The sequence below is a fragment of the Biomphalaria glabrata genome, chromosome 15 (genome assembly GCF_947242115.1).
Source record: "Biomphalaria glabrata chromosome 15, xgBioGlab47.1, whole genome shotgun sequence".
NCBI lineage: Eukaryota > Metazoa > Mollusca > Gastropoda > Planorbidae > Biomphalaria > Biomphalaria glabrata.
In genome coordinates this window covers 20034398-20048982 of record NC_074725.1, presented here as the reverse complement: position 1 = coordinate 20048982, position 14585 = coordinate 20034398, and the positions used below count along the sequence as shown (strand labels likewise).

At 36.2% G+C, this 14585-nt stretch overlaps 1 protein-coding gene across 1 annotated transcript in view; it reads left to right on the top strand.

Moving 5' to 3' along the window:
* The window catches only part of LOC106067101 (uncharacterized), an 85901-nt gene extending 75035 nt beyond the window's left edge, over positions 1-10866 (top strand). Inside the window, exons 6-7 of the mRNA XM_056012257.1 lie at positions 1956-2170; positions 4326-10866. Coding sequence (XP_055868232.1) covers positions 1956-2170; positions 4326-4728 — 618 coding nt within the window. The 3' untranslated portion in view covers positions 4729-10866. The remainder of the gene's footprint in view (positions 1-1955; positions 2171-4325) is intronic.
* The last annotated feature ends 3719 nt before the right edge of the window (positions 10867-14585 follow it).

Sequence of the window (14585 nt, the reverse complement as noted above, 5' to 3'; positions counted from 1 at the left end):
AGACTGGCAACATGTAAACATTATTTTCGTTCAATTTGAAGTTTCATTTTGAAGAATTGATTTCTTCCAGGCAACTCAAGGCATGTTGCTTGTCTTTAAATTGTTTTTATTGCTTCCTGTAATTCCTGTAAGTCTTGAGTTAGAAAGTTTTGATGAATTTCGGTGACACATTCTGAACCAAATATTGAAATCCAAATCAAAATATTACCAACCTCGGAGCACGAATTCCAACAAACAGATTGCACTTATCTCAACAAATAGATTGCTCGTATCCAGACAAACAGATTGCTCGTATCCCGACAAACAGATTGCACTTTTCCCGACAAACAGATTGCACTTATCTCGACAAACAGATTGCTCGTATCTCGAAAAACAGATTGCTCGTATCTCGACAAACAGATTGCTCATATCTCGACAAACAGATTGCTCGTATCTCAACAAACAGATGCTCATATCTCGACAAACAGATTGCTCGTATCCCGACAAAAAGATTGCTCGTATCTCGACAAACAGATGCTCGTATCTCGACAAACAGATTGCTCATATCTCGACAAACAGATTGCTCGTATCCCGACAAACATATTGCTCATATCTCGACAAACAGATGCTCGTATCTCGAAAAACAGATTGCTCGTATCCCGACAAACAGATTGCTCGTATCCCGACAAACAGATTGCTCGTATTTCGACAAACAGATTGCTCGTATCTCGACAAACAGATGCTCGTATCTCGAAAAACAGATTGCTCGTATCCCGACAAACAGATTGCTCGTATCCCGACAAACAGATTGCTCGTATTTCGACAAACAGATTGCTCGTATCTCGACAAACAGATGCTCGTATCTCGACAAACAGATTGCTCGTATCCCGACAAACAGATTGCTCGTATCTCGACAAACAGATGCTTGTATCTCGACAAACAGATTGCTCGTATCCCGACAAAAAAGATTGCTCGTATCTCAACAAACAGATTGCTCGTATCTCGACAAACAGATTGCTCGTATCTCGACAAACAGATTGCTCGTATCTCGACAAACAGATTGCACTTATTTCGCGAAACAGATTGCACTTATCGCAACAAACAGATTGCTCGTATCTCAACAAACAGATTGCTCGTATCTCGACAAACAGATTGCTCGTATCTCGACAAACAGATTGCACTTATTTCGCGAAACAGATTGCACTTATCGCAACAAACAGATTGCTCGTATCCCAACAAACAGATTGCACTTATCTCGACAAACAGATTGCACTTATGTTGACAGATTGCTATTATGTTGACAGATTGCACTTATGTTGACAAACAAATTGCATTTATCCAGACAAACAGATTGCACTTATTCCGACAAACAGATTGCACTTATCTCGACAAACAGATTGCACTTATTCCGACAAACAGATTGCACTTATCTCGACAAACAAATTGCACTTATCTCGGCAAACAGATTGCACTTATCTCGAGAAACAGATTGCACTTATCTCGACAAACAGATTGCACTTATCTCGTCAAACAGATTGCACTTATCTCGGCAAACAGATTGCACTTATGTTGACAGATTGCTATTATGTTGACAAACAAATTGCATTTATCCAGACAAACAGATTGCACTTATCTTGAAAAACAGACGAAAATTTAAGATGGCACGCATCTTGAGAATCCAGTTCACGCGCTTATACCTCTGGTTATTATAAAAAATGAATGGTTTAAATTTGTAGTCATTTTTTTTTTATTAACACTCTGTGTGAGTCATCAAAGCGAGTTTAAGTTTAAATGCTAGCATTCCATCCATATTTTAACATAGAAAAAGGACCTTCATATTTTGCCACATCTAATGTAGAAAAACCGTCATCCGCATTAGGTCTATTTAAGTAGTTTTCTTGTGGTCTGTGCGGTAGTACCTATGAAAAAAAAAGGCTAGGCTATAACTATATTTTAGCCATTTTCTGTGTTTCCAGATTATTTGTCAGCGGAAATTTCGTATGGGCAACATTGGTGATGGTGGCTGGGAGATCTGTGACGACCCTGACGTCAGGCCACGTGAACCCTGCATCATCTACTCCTTCGGCATCAGCAACGACTTCTCTTTTGACGACGACGCTGCCAAGATGTACGGCTGTCACGTGTACTCGTTTGACCCCAGCATGACCAAAGAGAAAGATCAATTTGACAGGTATAAATAATACCTTAGGCTTGAAGGCTTTGTCTGCTATTAAGAAGATTTAGGGTGAGGGCAGTATTTCTCATGACCACGCAAACAAAGCTGCGACCTGAATATTTTGCCACATCTCACATAGACAAGCCGTGGTCCGCAATAGGTCTAATTGAGATGTCTTCCTGTCGTCTGCGCTTGTCTTTGGCAAGGGGTCTTCTTGAAGTCTCAATGCGTGCCTCGCTACCCTCAGGAGAGTTCTGTCTCATTCAGACGCCGACTTCTGCCAGCTGCTTTCCTTTATGCTAGTGTGGGCTACATTGGCACATGGGTTTATCTTTGTAGCACTTCAGTTAAGAACCTCTTTTACGCTATCTTCCTTAAAGCTAAAAAAAAAAAGAGCTCCTTTGTCATGCGGGGGGCGTGGTGTCTGAGTGATTAAGAGCTGGCTTCCAAACCTAGGGTCCTTGGTTCGAATCTTGACGAAAACTGGGATTTTGAATTTCGTGATTTTTATGACCCCATACCCCATTGTCCACCTGACTTTAGTTGAGGAAAGTAAAGGTAGTAGGTCGTTGTGCTAGCCACATCATACCCTGCTTGTTAACCGTTGGCCAAAGAAACAGATGACCTTAACATCATCTGCTCTATTGATCGCAAGGTCTGAAACGGGAGCTTTACGGGTTTTTTTTAAATTTTGACATGCGGCATCCCTTGTACAGCCATATAGAATAGGTGTCCGAGCCAGCGTAGCAGTTTAATTGTAAAGTCCTTAGTTCTACCAACATTAGTTAGTGAGGCCCAATGAAAAGTCTCCTGCTTCATATTTCCTATTAAACATATTTATAAGCAGAGAGTTATGTGATACTATCTTGCAAGATTCAGTGGAAACAAAAGTCACAGCTGCAGGGAATGTTCCTATGTTGACACTGCCTACTTTTAGGAAATTGACACTTATCTTCATCTCGGAAGCCATTGCCTACATCGATCTTGTATTTGTTTTCTAAGATCATATCAACGAGTTAATTAAGTGCCCCTATAAATTACGGCCCAAGTATAAGGTCACATACATATGATCTATGCACGTGCATATACGTTAAACACTTTGCACGTGACAAGCTGTTTGGATTCTCTTCTGATTTCTTTGTTCTGTTTCCTTCCTAATTTTTTTTAAAGCCTTTATCAACTAACTGTCTGTCTGTCTGTCTTGTAAAAAGTTTGTACAGGTTATTTCTCCCACACCCAATCTCGTGTTAAGCTGAAATTCTGAACAATTATTTCTTTTTACCTGACAACACAAGAATCCATTAAAAAAAATAAACAATTAGTTTATTAACTATTTGTGATTAATTATTTTGTTTGGTATCTTGAACAAGGGAAAGAAATCGTACTTGGAAGAAGTGGCGATATTAAATTAATTGAATTGGTCCTCTTGACGACAATTGAGCTCTGAGTGAACATTTTTTTAATGTATTTAAAAAACAATAATGTAAACATTTACCAAAATACCACCTTCTTCCCTCCCCCTTTCATAACTGGTCCCGCCAAGTGATAAGGATCATAGCGCATGGAGAAAGCTAAAAGCTAAAACATAAAACAATGGGTAAAAACAAATATTCTAATCGCACAGATTTGTTATGTCTAGGCCAATAATACATATAATTACATGACTAATTCAACGAATTCATACAATTACACTTAATATAATCTTTGTTTTGTGTGGACGGGAGTGTCTCTCCAAATTAGGGCTCCACAGCCACATGAAAACGTGTGCGAGATGAACCATAGTCGTTCTACGACTGAAGGAAGCCAATAATTTGATGTAGTTTTTGACATCTTTTCCATTTACATTATTAAGATTTGACGCTCTAAACATTATCCAACTTATTTCAGTATCTTTCGCTAACTTTGTGCTTGTCCAAATGATTTACATTTTTCTTGTCTACTTTGTATAATAGTGTAAAGATTGCTGCCTGGTCCTGGGGCCCAGATCTACCCCTCTGCAATCCACCTAGGCACCTACAGGGCCTGGGCTAAAATGTAAAGTCAATTCTGATGTTTTTAACCAATTAACCAAACATGTAAAAAAAACATATTTTAAAATGTTTTTAATACCCTACTTTGAAAAATATATATATATATATATTTATTTATTTAATTTTTGCGTTTGTTACAGATCCAGCAATGTTCACTTTTATAAAATCGGGATTGATGGAAAGACCTATGTCAATAGTCAGCAGTGGAAGCTGTTCGCGCATCGGGACATTCGCAAAATGCTCGGGCATGCGAATTCCACTATTGCCGTCATTAAAATGGACGTAGAGAGCTCCGAGTGGGGCGCCATCCCGGAAATGTTCGAGTCTGGGGAGCTGGCCAACACGAGGCAGCTGTTGATGGAGTTTCACATTGTGTCCTCGAGTAGAGACTACTTGCTGCCCAGATTAAAGGCCATTCAGGCCATCGAGAAGAGTGGCCTGAGGATATTTTACACGCACAAAAATCACGCATGCGGAACAACGGTGGCCGGCTTCCCACTGATGAGGACTATGTGCTATGAGGTTCATTATTTAAGAAGATGAAGTAGTTGAATGACCAGAAGATGAATTGGTTGAAGTTAGGAGAAGATGAAGTAGTTGAATGACCAGAAGATGAATTAGTTGAATGATGAGAAGATGAAGTAGTTGAATGACCAGAAGATGAATTAGTTGAATGATGAGAAGATGAAGTAGTTGAATGACCAGAAGATGAAGTAGTTGAATGACCAGAAGATGAAGTAGTTGAATGACCAGAAGATGAAGTAGTTGAATGATAAGATGAAGTAGTTGAATGACCAGAAGATGAAGTAGTTGAATGACCAGAAAATGAAGTAGTTGAATGACCAGAAGATGAAGTAGTTGAATGATGAGAAGATGAAGTAGTTGAATGACCAGAAGATGAAGTAGTTGAATGACTATAAGATGAAGTAGTTGAATGACCAGAAGATGAATTAGTTGAATGATGAGAAGATGAAGTAGTTGAATGACCAGAAGATGAAGTAGTTGAATGACCAGAAGATGAATTAGTTGAATGACCAGAAGATGAAATAGTTGAATGACCAGAAGATGAATTAGTTGAATGACCAGAAGATGAATTAGTTGAATGATGAGAAGATGAATTTGTTGAATGACCAGAGAATGAATTAGTTGAATGATGAGAAGAGGAATTAGTTGAATGACCAGAAGATGAATTAGTTGAATGATAAGAAGATGAATTAGTTGAATGACCAGAAGATGAAGTAGTTGAATGACCAGAAGATGAATTAGTTGAATGATGAGAAGATGAATTAGTTGAATGACCAGAAGATAAATTAGTTGAATGATGAGAAGATGAATTAGTTGAATGACCAGAAGATGAATTAGTTGAATGATAAGATGAATTAGTTGAATGACCAGAAGATGAAGTAGTTGAATGACCAGAAGATGAATTAGTTGAATGACCAGAAGATGAATTAGTTGAATGATGAGAAGAGGAATTAGTTGGATGACCAGAAGAGGAATTAGTTGGATGACCAGAAGAGGAATTAGTTGAATGACCAAAGGATGAATTAGTTCAATGACCAGAAGATTTATTACTTGAATGACCATAAGATACATTTGTTGAGCTTGATAAATGACCAAACTAGGCATTGGTATGTTCCCATAGAAACAGATTGCTGATTGATTTTGAAACTTAGAATAGCTGCTATTTTAGCTAGACTATTATTTCTATAATGATGTATATATCTAGTAATAGTAACTTGTACACATACGAATATATTGGTCGATGGTTCTGCATTTGATGAACACCATCAGTTACCATCACTATTTTAGGACATAGTCTATGAAACAATGACTTCACATTAGTTTGTTGAACCACGGTGATTCAATGAGCAAGCGCTATATATTTTCATGCAAATACTGATTCATAATTTAAAAGACAATTTTTTTTGGTTTCTTTTACTAGAACCACCTCATCAACTGACCTTAAAATTCTCCACTTGCTTCCTCAATATATAATCAGGACATTATATTGATAAGACCTAGGGTCGTAGTTCTAGATCACTCTATATCATTGTACCGGGAATTCCCGAGCTTTTCTAGTGAGAATTGGTAAATTCAACGAACTGTGACGTCACAGTATGGGTTGAAAGCTTCCGGTTTTAAACATGTTATAGGCCACGCCTTCTTTACCAAGCTGACTGGTAACTCTTTGGCATCGTTAAAAATAATATCACTGAGAATAAAGAGAATAGAATTAGCACACGATTTGAAAAGAAAATGCTAACATTCAATTGCTCCTCCTTATCCCTTGGCTTTCAGAATCAGCCCAAACTATGCTCAGTTTCAAAACAAGGGGGATGCCTTCATAGCGTGAAAACATTGGGGATTCTCACTCTTAAAGTCATCCCCTATAAGCTGTTCTTTGTCTTACTTTGATTTTCACGTTCTCGTTTACGTTCTCTAAGAAAGAAGAAGACAAAATGATAGTAAATGTAGTGGTGATGTAATGGGACCTATGCAGAAACGTAAGAAAAGGGAAAGAAGTCTGGCAGAGATTTTGAAAAAGACAAAAGTAAACAATGTCAAGGACCTCACAATCAAAAATCAGAGTTCGCCAAGTAAATAATAAAAGTTACTCTTGTTACTTGGTCTTACACGAAAATATATTCATACACCGGTTTATAGTTTATTGAAGTACCGATACTTATTTCCGTATTCTGTGCATCAGATATACCAGTAGCGATAGCTACAAAATTTATCATCAGTATGAAAATGTCGAATATAGAATTATTACGCACACATTATATTTTTATAAGATCGAGATTTTCATCTGTCTTGTATAAACGTATAAATTGCATCACTCTTTTTGGTATATCTGAAGTACAATATATAAGAAGTGTTAATATAAGATTATTTTTTTTTATATTTTTTTGCAGAGCCAAATTCTTAATCTTTTTTGTTTGTTGCACAAATTAATATGAATATATAAGATAAGATAATTTGTATTGATCCAATCAAAATTCAGTTAGACTACGACGACTAAGAAGTATTAAAAGTTTGCTCTACAACAGAAGCGCGACTCAAAAAGCGTCTTTAAAAACATAAACGTGTCATTATTAAATACAAGTAGTTAAGAAGAGTTGATAGGAAGATTCACTTCTGCTCTTCATACATTTTGTTTGACACACTGATCTTTTCAATTAGAGTCCTCGACATTGTTTAATTTAGCTACTGGGATATTTCACTTTCACTGGATTTTTTATTTCGGGATCTTTGGGTGCCTCTGTTGGTATGGAGTGAGGACATGATGTTTATCTAAGTGGTTTCTGGTGTTTCTACATATTATGTGTTCTAGTATTTTACATGTGGTGCTGGTCAGTGATACTGGCCCGTAGTTCCCCGGGTCATTTTTTTCTCCTTTTTTAACTAGGGGAGGGAGTTTAGCGGCTTTATAGTCCCTCGGTCCCTGTCCTGATTTAGCGATGCCTGAAAAAAGTATTTTCAGCACTTATGCTTGCTCGTGACCTAGTTCTTTGAGCCTCCTAGCTGAAATACAATCAGGTACAGAGGCTTTAATTGGGTTTATTCTAGCTAATAGTTTTTGGATCCCTTTTTATTGTGCATTTATCTCTCCTATGTTTTCTACTTGGTTTAAATGTATTAATGTCTTTCTCTCCTGGGGCTGAGAATGCTGATGCAAAATATTTACAAAGAATGTTAGCTTTAATTTAATTATCGTTATGTGTTAAGTTATCTTCTCTTTTAAATGATTTAGTGTAAGACCATAGATTTGTGTTATCTTTAGATATTACTTAAGTATTCACTCTTTAGCTATCTGCTAGCAATCTATTTAATCGTAAGGTACTTTTAATGGACTATTTCTGCCTTAGTTTCTTTTATTTTTTTAAGAAAAGGTTTTCTGTCTGTTTGCAAAGTTTCTTTAATTTATTATTAAACCAGCATTTATTTATTATGTTTATTTTGTGTTTCGTTTGTATTTGATTTTCTATAATGTTAAAAAGATTGCTTTTAATGAAATTTCTGAGGTCATCAACTGGTTGGTTCATGTCTTTTTCTGATAAGAATGTTTCTTAAAAATTTAATGCAGCTTGGTGTAGTTGAGTTAGGTTACATTTGTTCCAGAGTTTTAAAAAAAAAGGGATTTATATTGGCTATTGCTTTTATTTGACTATATTTTAATTATTCAAGGTCAGATAGTCCAGGGATAATCTTATAATCTACCACTAATCCAGGTCTGTTAGATAGAATTAGATTTTCTGTTTTGTTTGGATTCACCAGATCCATATGCTAGGACTAATTTGTACAAATGCTCCTTCTTCCCTAGTGCTATTAGAGCATGTGATGGGTTGCCTGCGTCAGCCAGGAAAACCAATGAATTGGCTGAATCTAAGTAATTGACTAGACTGACCTAGGGACACGCATAGGATGTAATCATCTTTTTGTTTTAAAGTAATGTCTATATTTTATAAGATAAGATCCAGTCTTCACGTAGATGCAGTCAAAGTTTGTCCTAGACTTCACCTTAAAGTGATCAAGTTATATTAATTTGTGAGAATAATGCTCAATTAAGTTATATCCATAATTTAAAGTGTTCAATTTCTTAGTGAAATAGATTATTAAGAAATATGGGATTTGATTTGAATACAAGTAACGTAAAACTTATCTCATCATAGATCACTGAATACAAAGAGCAGCCATCTTGACAAAGAGCTCTTAACTGATAAAAGGGGTGGGAGCGCAGGGAAGTCAAATTTTCTTTTTAGGGAGGCATCAAGGCATCACTAGTAAAAGTTTGAGAAGATCTGAAGTAAGCACATGCCCTACCGTTACATTACTTTAGTTCCCCCTTACCTCGCCTCTGTATTTGCTTACAGCGTCTCTATATGCCTTACTGTATCTCTTCATTCTCTTACTGCCTTACTTCAAGCTCTCACAGTGCCGCTTTATGCTTTAAATGTCTTTTAGACTATACCAATTATTACTATTATTGTACGCGTTATTTCTCCCATACCCATTCTCGGATCAGGTAATGGTTTACCTACTAATTTATTGTACCTAACAGAACACGAATCAATAACAAAAATTAACCATTTAGTTAATTAATTATTGGTTATTAATTATTAAAGGGTTTTGTTTATCTAATAAGGCAAAGAAATGCTTCTTATTGATATATGTGGTTGTATATATGGAGTTATGCCCCTTATAACATTTTGTACCGGTACACGTTTTTTTCCCCACATTTTTCCAATCTTCGGATTAGATGAATATGGTTTATAATTAGTTGATGACAATACATCAATCAATAAAAAATTTAAACGATTACTGGTAATGAATGAATTATATATATGTATGTGTATATCATATATATATATATATATATGTAAAATTAATCTATTATGGCCGACTGTTATCAAAGTAACCCTTTCAGACCTATTGGTCCACTTTTTGACGAGAGTGTCATGAGTAATGCAACTCTTCGGTCTTACCCAGAGGCGTAGTGAGCAAAACGTGCGCCCCCCGACCCTCCCCTCACTGCGCCTCTGGTCTTACCACCTCGGACACAACTCGCCTGTCTATTGATATTAACTGTTGGGAATTCATATATTTGTCCCTCTTCATTAACCCTAGATTCAGTTTCTGAACATTCTTTTGGCATTTTATATTTGTAACGTGCCTTGACCTTCGAAAATGTATATACCTGTGTGTGTGTGTGTGTACAATTATAATTATTGGCTATTGAGTGTTAAATGTCATGGTATTACTATTAGAATAGCTTTTCTCGTTTTGTTTTTAATGGGGTTTTTTTGTTGTTGTTGTTGTTGCTATTTTTTTCCTCAAAGTTCAAAAGGTCTTCATTTTTATTGTTGTCGTCTTTAAACCATAGACTTAAATATTAGATCTTGACTGGACACCGGAAACAAATTCCTATCCTCTTATCCGCGATTGATCGGTTCACAGACCTATATATATAGATTTTTATGTACGTAACTCTTTTTCAAGCTCTAAGGGAAGTCGTTCCAATCAATTTTTCTGCCTTAGAAAAGTCATGATCTTTAGTTTTCAAAGTTTAGAAATAATGCAAAATCATTTCTCGGACTTTTTCTTTTAGAATGGGCTATTAATCACAGAACTATATATTCACGCTAATATTTGAAACAAAGCCATTTACTGTTAGTTTCCATTGAGATAATGTTTCAAAAATCCTAACTCGAAATAATTCATGTCTGTTGATTTTAATCATCTTATGTACATTTAAATAGATTGATTACCTAGATCTTTCTAGATTATGTGTCTAAAAATTGCAAAATAATAAGTATGAGACGAGAGTACTCTTATTTTCGATGTTCAGTTACTAGATCTAGATCTAAAAATTAAATAATATGTTATAGGTTAGGGTTTGAAAAAAAATACTTTAGTCTTATAACTACTTTACAAATCAACGCCTTGTTTCAACTTTTTAAAACGTTTCCACATTTTTTGTAGTGTTAAAAGATCTCCATGTCCAGTCTAGATATGGTATGCTTTAAGTCTATGCTTTAAAATTATTTGGCAGCACTGATTGTGATTTTAAATTTGAGCTGGTCACGTGTCACATGTATGCATTCCATTTTGTTTGTTTGAATTGTGACATCAAATATTGACGATGAAAGTAATAAAGTGTTTTATTTTCTTTTTAAATATCGTTCTATGTTTTTTTTTTATTATTGTGAATCTAATAATTAATTTTTTTAGAAATAAAACTTCCTGGTGATGACGCTTGAAGGGTTTGAATTCCAAACAGTCGTCACAACAGTTCGAAAGTCATACTAAATAATCATGCAGCCATCACAGAGATAGATGTAAAAAAAAAAGCTGGGGCTTTAATTTTACTTGTATATTTCAATATATGATCGAACGGGAAAGAAATTAAAGAAACAGATGATCGAACAGGAAATAAATTGATGATCGAACGGGAAAAAAATGAAAGAAACAGATGATCGAACAAGAAATAAATGAATGATCGAACGAGAAAGAAATTTAAGTAACAGATGATCGAAAGGGAAAAAAATGAAAGAAACAGATGATCAAACAGAAAATAAATGGATGATCGAACGGGAAAGAAATAGATGAACGAACGGGAAAGAAATGGTTTAACGAACGGGAAGAACAAAAGAAAAGGAAGGTCAATTGAAGGTCGGAAGCTTGAGGGAGAGAGAGAGTTTAATAGCATAGAGTACCTATATTTATCGGCTAGATGATGAAAATGTAATGATGCTGTGGTCCACGGTTAACGAGCGTGTCACGTGGCCAGCACAACGACCAACGGCCTTTACTTTTCCCTAACCTAACAAAAGTCAGGTACTCATTTGAGCTGTTTGGATTCAAAGGCTCCTTAAATCACTGGCGGATCCAGAACTTTGGAGTGGGGGGGGGGCGATTTTTTTCCAAACCCTAACCCTAACGCCCAGTAAACCCTAACCCTATGCATAAACGTGCGTACAGCATATATATATATATATATATATATATATATATTCGATATATGAGAATAAAATAAGACCGTTTCTCAATCTTCGGCGAAAAAAACAGAAAAAAAAAAAGTCTTTCTCTTGCAAGCTTGGGGGTCTGGGAGCGCGCTGTAAGCTTCTTCAGTGGGGTTCGGGGCGAAGCCCCGACGCCCAAAAGCGTTTTCTTGCATTTTTCTCTGCAGAAACGCATTCTTCTGACATCTACAGCTCATTACTTATTAGTGGTGTTCGCTTCGCCCCGACGCCAAAAGCGTTTTCTAGCATTTTTCACTGTAGAAACGCATTCTTCTGACATCTACGGCTCATTATTTATCAGTGGGGTTCGGGGCGAAGCCCCGACGCCAAAAGCGTTTTCTTGCATTTTTCACCACTGAAACGCATTCTTCTGACATCTACAGCTCATTATTAATCAGTGGGGTTCGGGGCGAAGCCCCGACGCCAAAAGCGTTTTCTTGCATTTTTCACGGCTGAAACGCATTCTCCTGACATCTACAGCTCATTACTTATTAGTGGTGTTCGGGGCGAAGCCCCGACGCCAAAAGCGTTTTCTTGCATTTTTCACTGCAGAAACTCATTCTTCTGACATCTACAGCTCATTATTAATCAGTGGGGTTCGGGGCGAAGCCTCGACGCTAAAAGCGTTTTCTGGCATTCTTCACTGCAATAACGCATTCTCGTGCCCTACAGCTCAATAATTCATTCTATTATAAAGTGCCTTTTGAATAATGAGAAAAATATTCTAATATGAATTTATAGTCCCTTAATACATTGCAAATAAAACCGATTTGTTCTTTGAAAAGATTAGATACCCCACATATTTAGATTAAGGTTTTGAGGATCGCCGCAGAAAAAAAAAATTCGATTAATAATATTCAATAAAATTCTAGCATACATTGTGAGTTATAGTCCTAAATTTATTTAACTAGAAAAATATGAGATAGAGTAAAGGTTGGAAAAAGTCGACTAGGAAAAGATTATCTGGCTTTTGAACTCATCTCAACCGTGACTGTTATATTGAAAAATTTCGTTTGAATTACAACTTTTCCAAAGCAAAGTCTTTTTTAAAATAGTTATGATAAATTCATGTCAAATTACACAAACTCAGTCTGGAAAGGGCAAGGGCGGTAAAATGAAAACTATTAATTTTCGCTCCTTTTTATTATTTCTGCTATTGATTGCATTTTGCATTAAAGAATAGGGGTTGGGCGACTCGATATAAGAATTTACTTTATAGCATATATAAATTATATTAGTGACAGATTTTTTAAATTTTGTAATTTCTTACTATAATACAAAAAGAAAAAGTATTGATTTGTCCGATGGGGGGAAGGGGATTGCATGTATCGCACTTCCACCTGTTTATATTATATAGATATTCGACTAATTTTGTTCACATACTATGATTTCTCCAGAAAAATAGGACCGCCCCCCCCCACTCAAAGGGTTTATATGGGAAGGGCGGTGGAGGTATTTTCTCTTCCCCTTCCAATCGGCCAACAGGTGAACGAAATTATATAAAGACCGGTTAAAATACCAATAACAAGTTTTAATCATATAGATATTTAATTGATTCTGTTAGCAAACTGTGATTTCTACAAATAAATAGGACCGCCCCCCCCCCACTCGAAAGTTTATGGTGGGGGGGGGCGGATTGATGCCATCGCCCCCTCCCGACCCTACCAAATCGGCCAAAATACTAGAAGGGGGGGGGCGAAATAATCTAAAAATAGGTTGAAATATAAATAATTAGTATATATTATTAACATAAGTAATAAATTCGCATACAAATTATGTGAATTCTATACTATAATTCGTCCGCCCCCCCCCCCCTTCGGGGGGGGGGATCGGCCGAGTGGGGGGGGGCCATCGCCCCTACCGCCCCCCCCCTGGATCCGCCAGTGCCTTAAATATCCCAAAATTAAAATCCAAGTTTTCACCAGGATTCGAATCAGAAATCGCTCAATAAGTTGCATAAAGGAGGTTTTGTCTTTTTTTTTTTAAGTCATAATTTTTTTTTCTCTATTTTTCTTGATATGTAAGTCTTTTGCTGCTATTGATTGAACTGTATCAACCGAATACTCTAAATCAGTGGTTCCCAAACTTTTTCCTTAATGGAACACTTCCCACAATCCGAGTATTTTAGCGGAACAATTCTCTTATTTTCTGGAGAGATTAATTCACTTGGTGGCCTACTCTAGTTTATTATTCCACTAGCTCGTGAAACGCCTATTCAGGCCTATTCCGCGGAACACAGTTCGGGAAACATTGGTCTAAATAAAAAAAAGATTACATCTGTGGCCATGTAATTGATCAACGGTACTTCCTAATATCGCGAGTCCTCCTTCCACGCACCATCACTAAGATATAACGAACTGATATATATATATATAAATATTTGTCAGTTCCTAGGTCCTATCACCATATTACAACATAACTTTTAAAAATCTTTTCATCCCCCAAACAGGCAAAATATAATAACTTATTTTTTTTTCCGCAAACAAACAGCTAATGTAAGTGGAAGAACACCACATTTACAACTATAAGTCACAATAATGTAAACGTTATTTACTTATTCGATACAAAGTGCGAAATGTACAGTTATTGATCCATATTTTGTTAGGTATAATAAATATTTTTTAAAGTTTCAACGAGATCCGAGAACAGGTGTGAGAGAAATAGCGTGTACAACTATCTAGGGGAGCGAACCCTACATATTTAGCCTTAGCTGCGAATACTGATAGGCTATATTCCCTAGTTGGTATAATTGATATAATAGAATAATTAATTAACAGTAATTAATTGACTAGTTTGCAGTATTTTATTGCATTGTGTCTTGTCTACGCCGATGAATAATTGCCTAAAGTTTCAACTTTCCTTTGGGAGAAATGA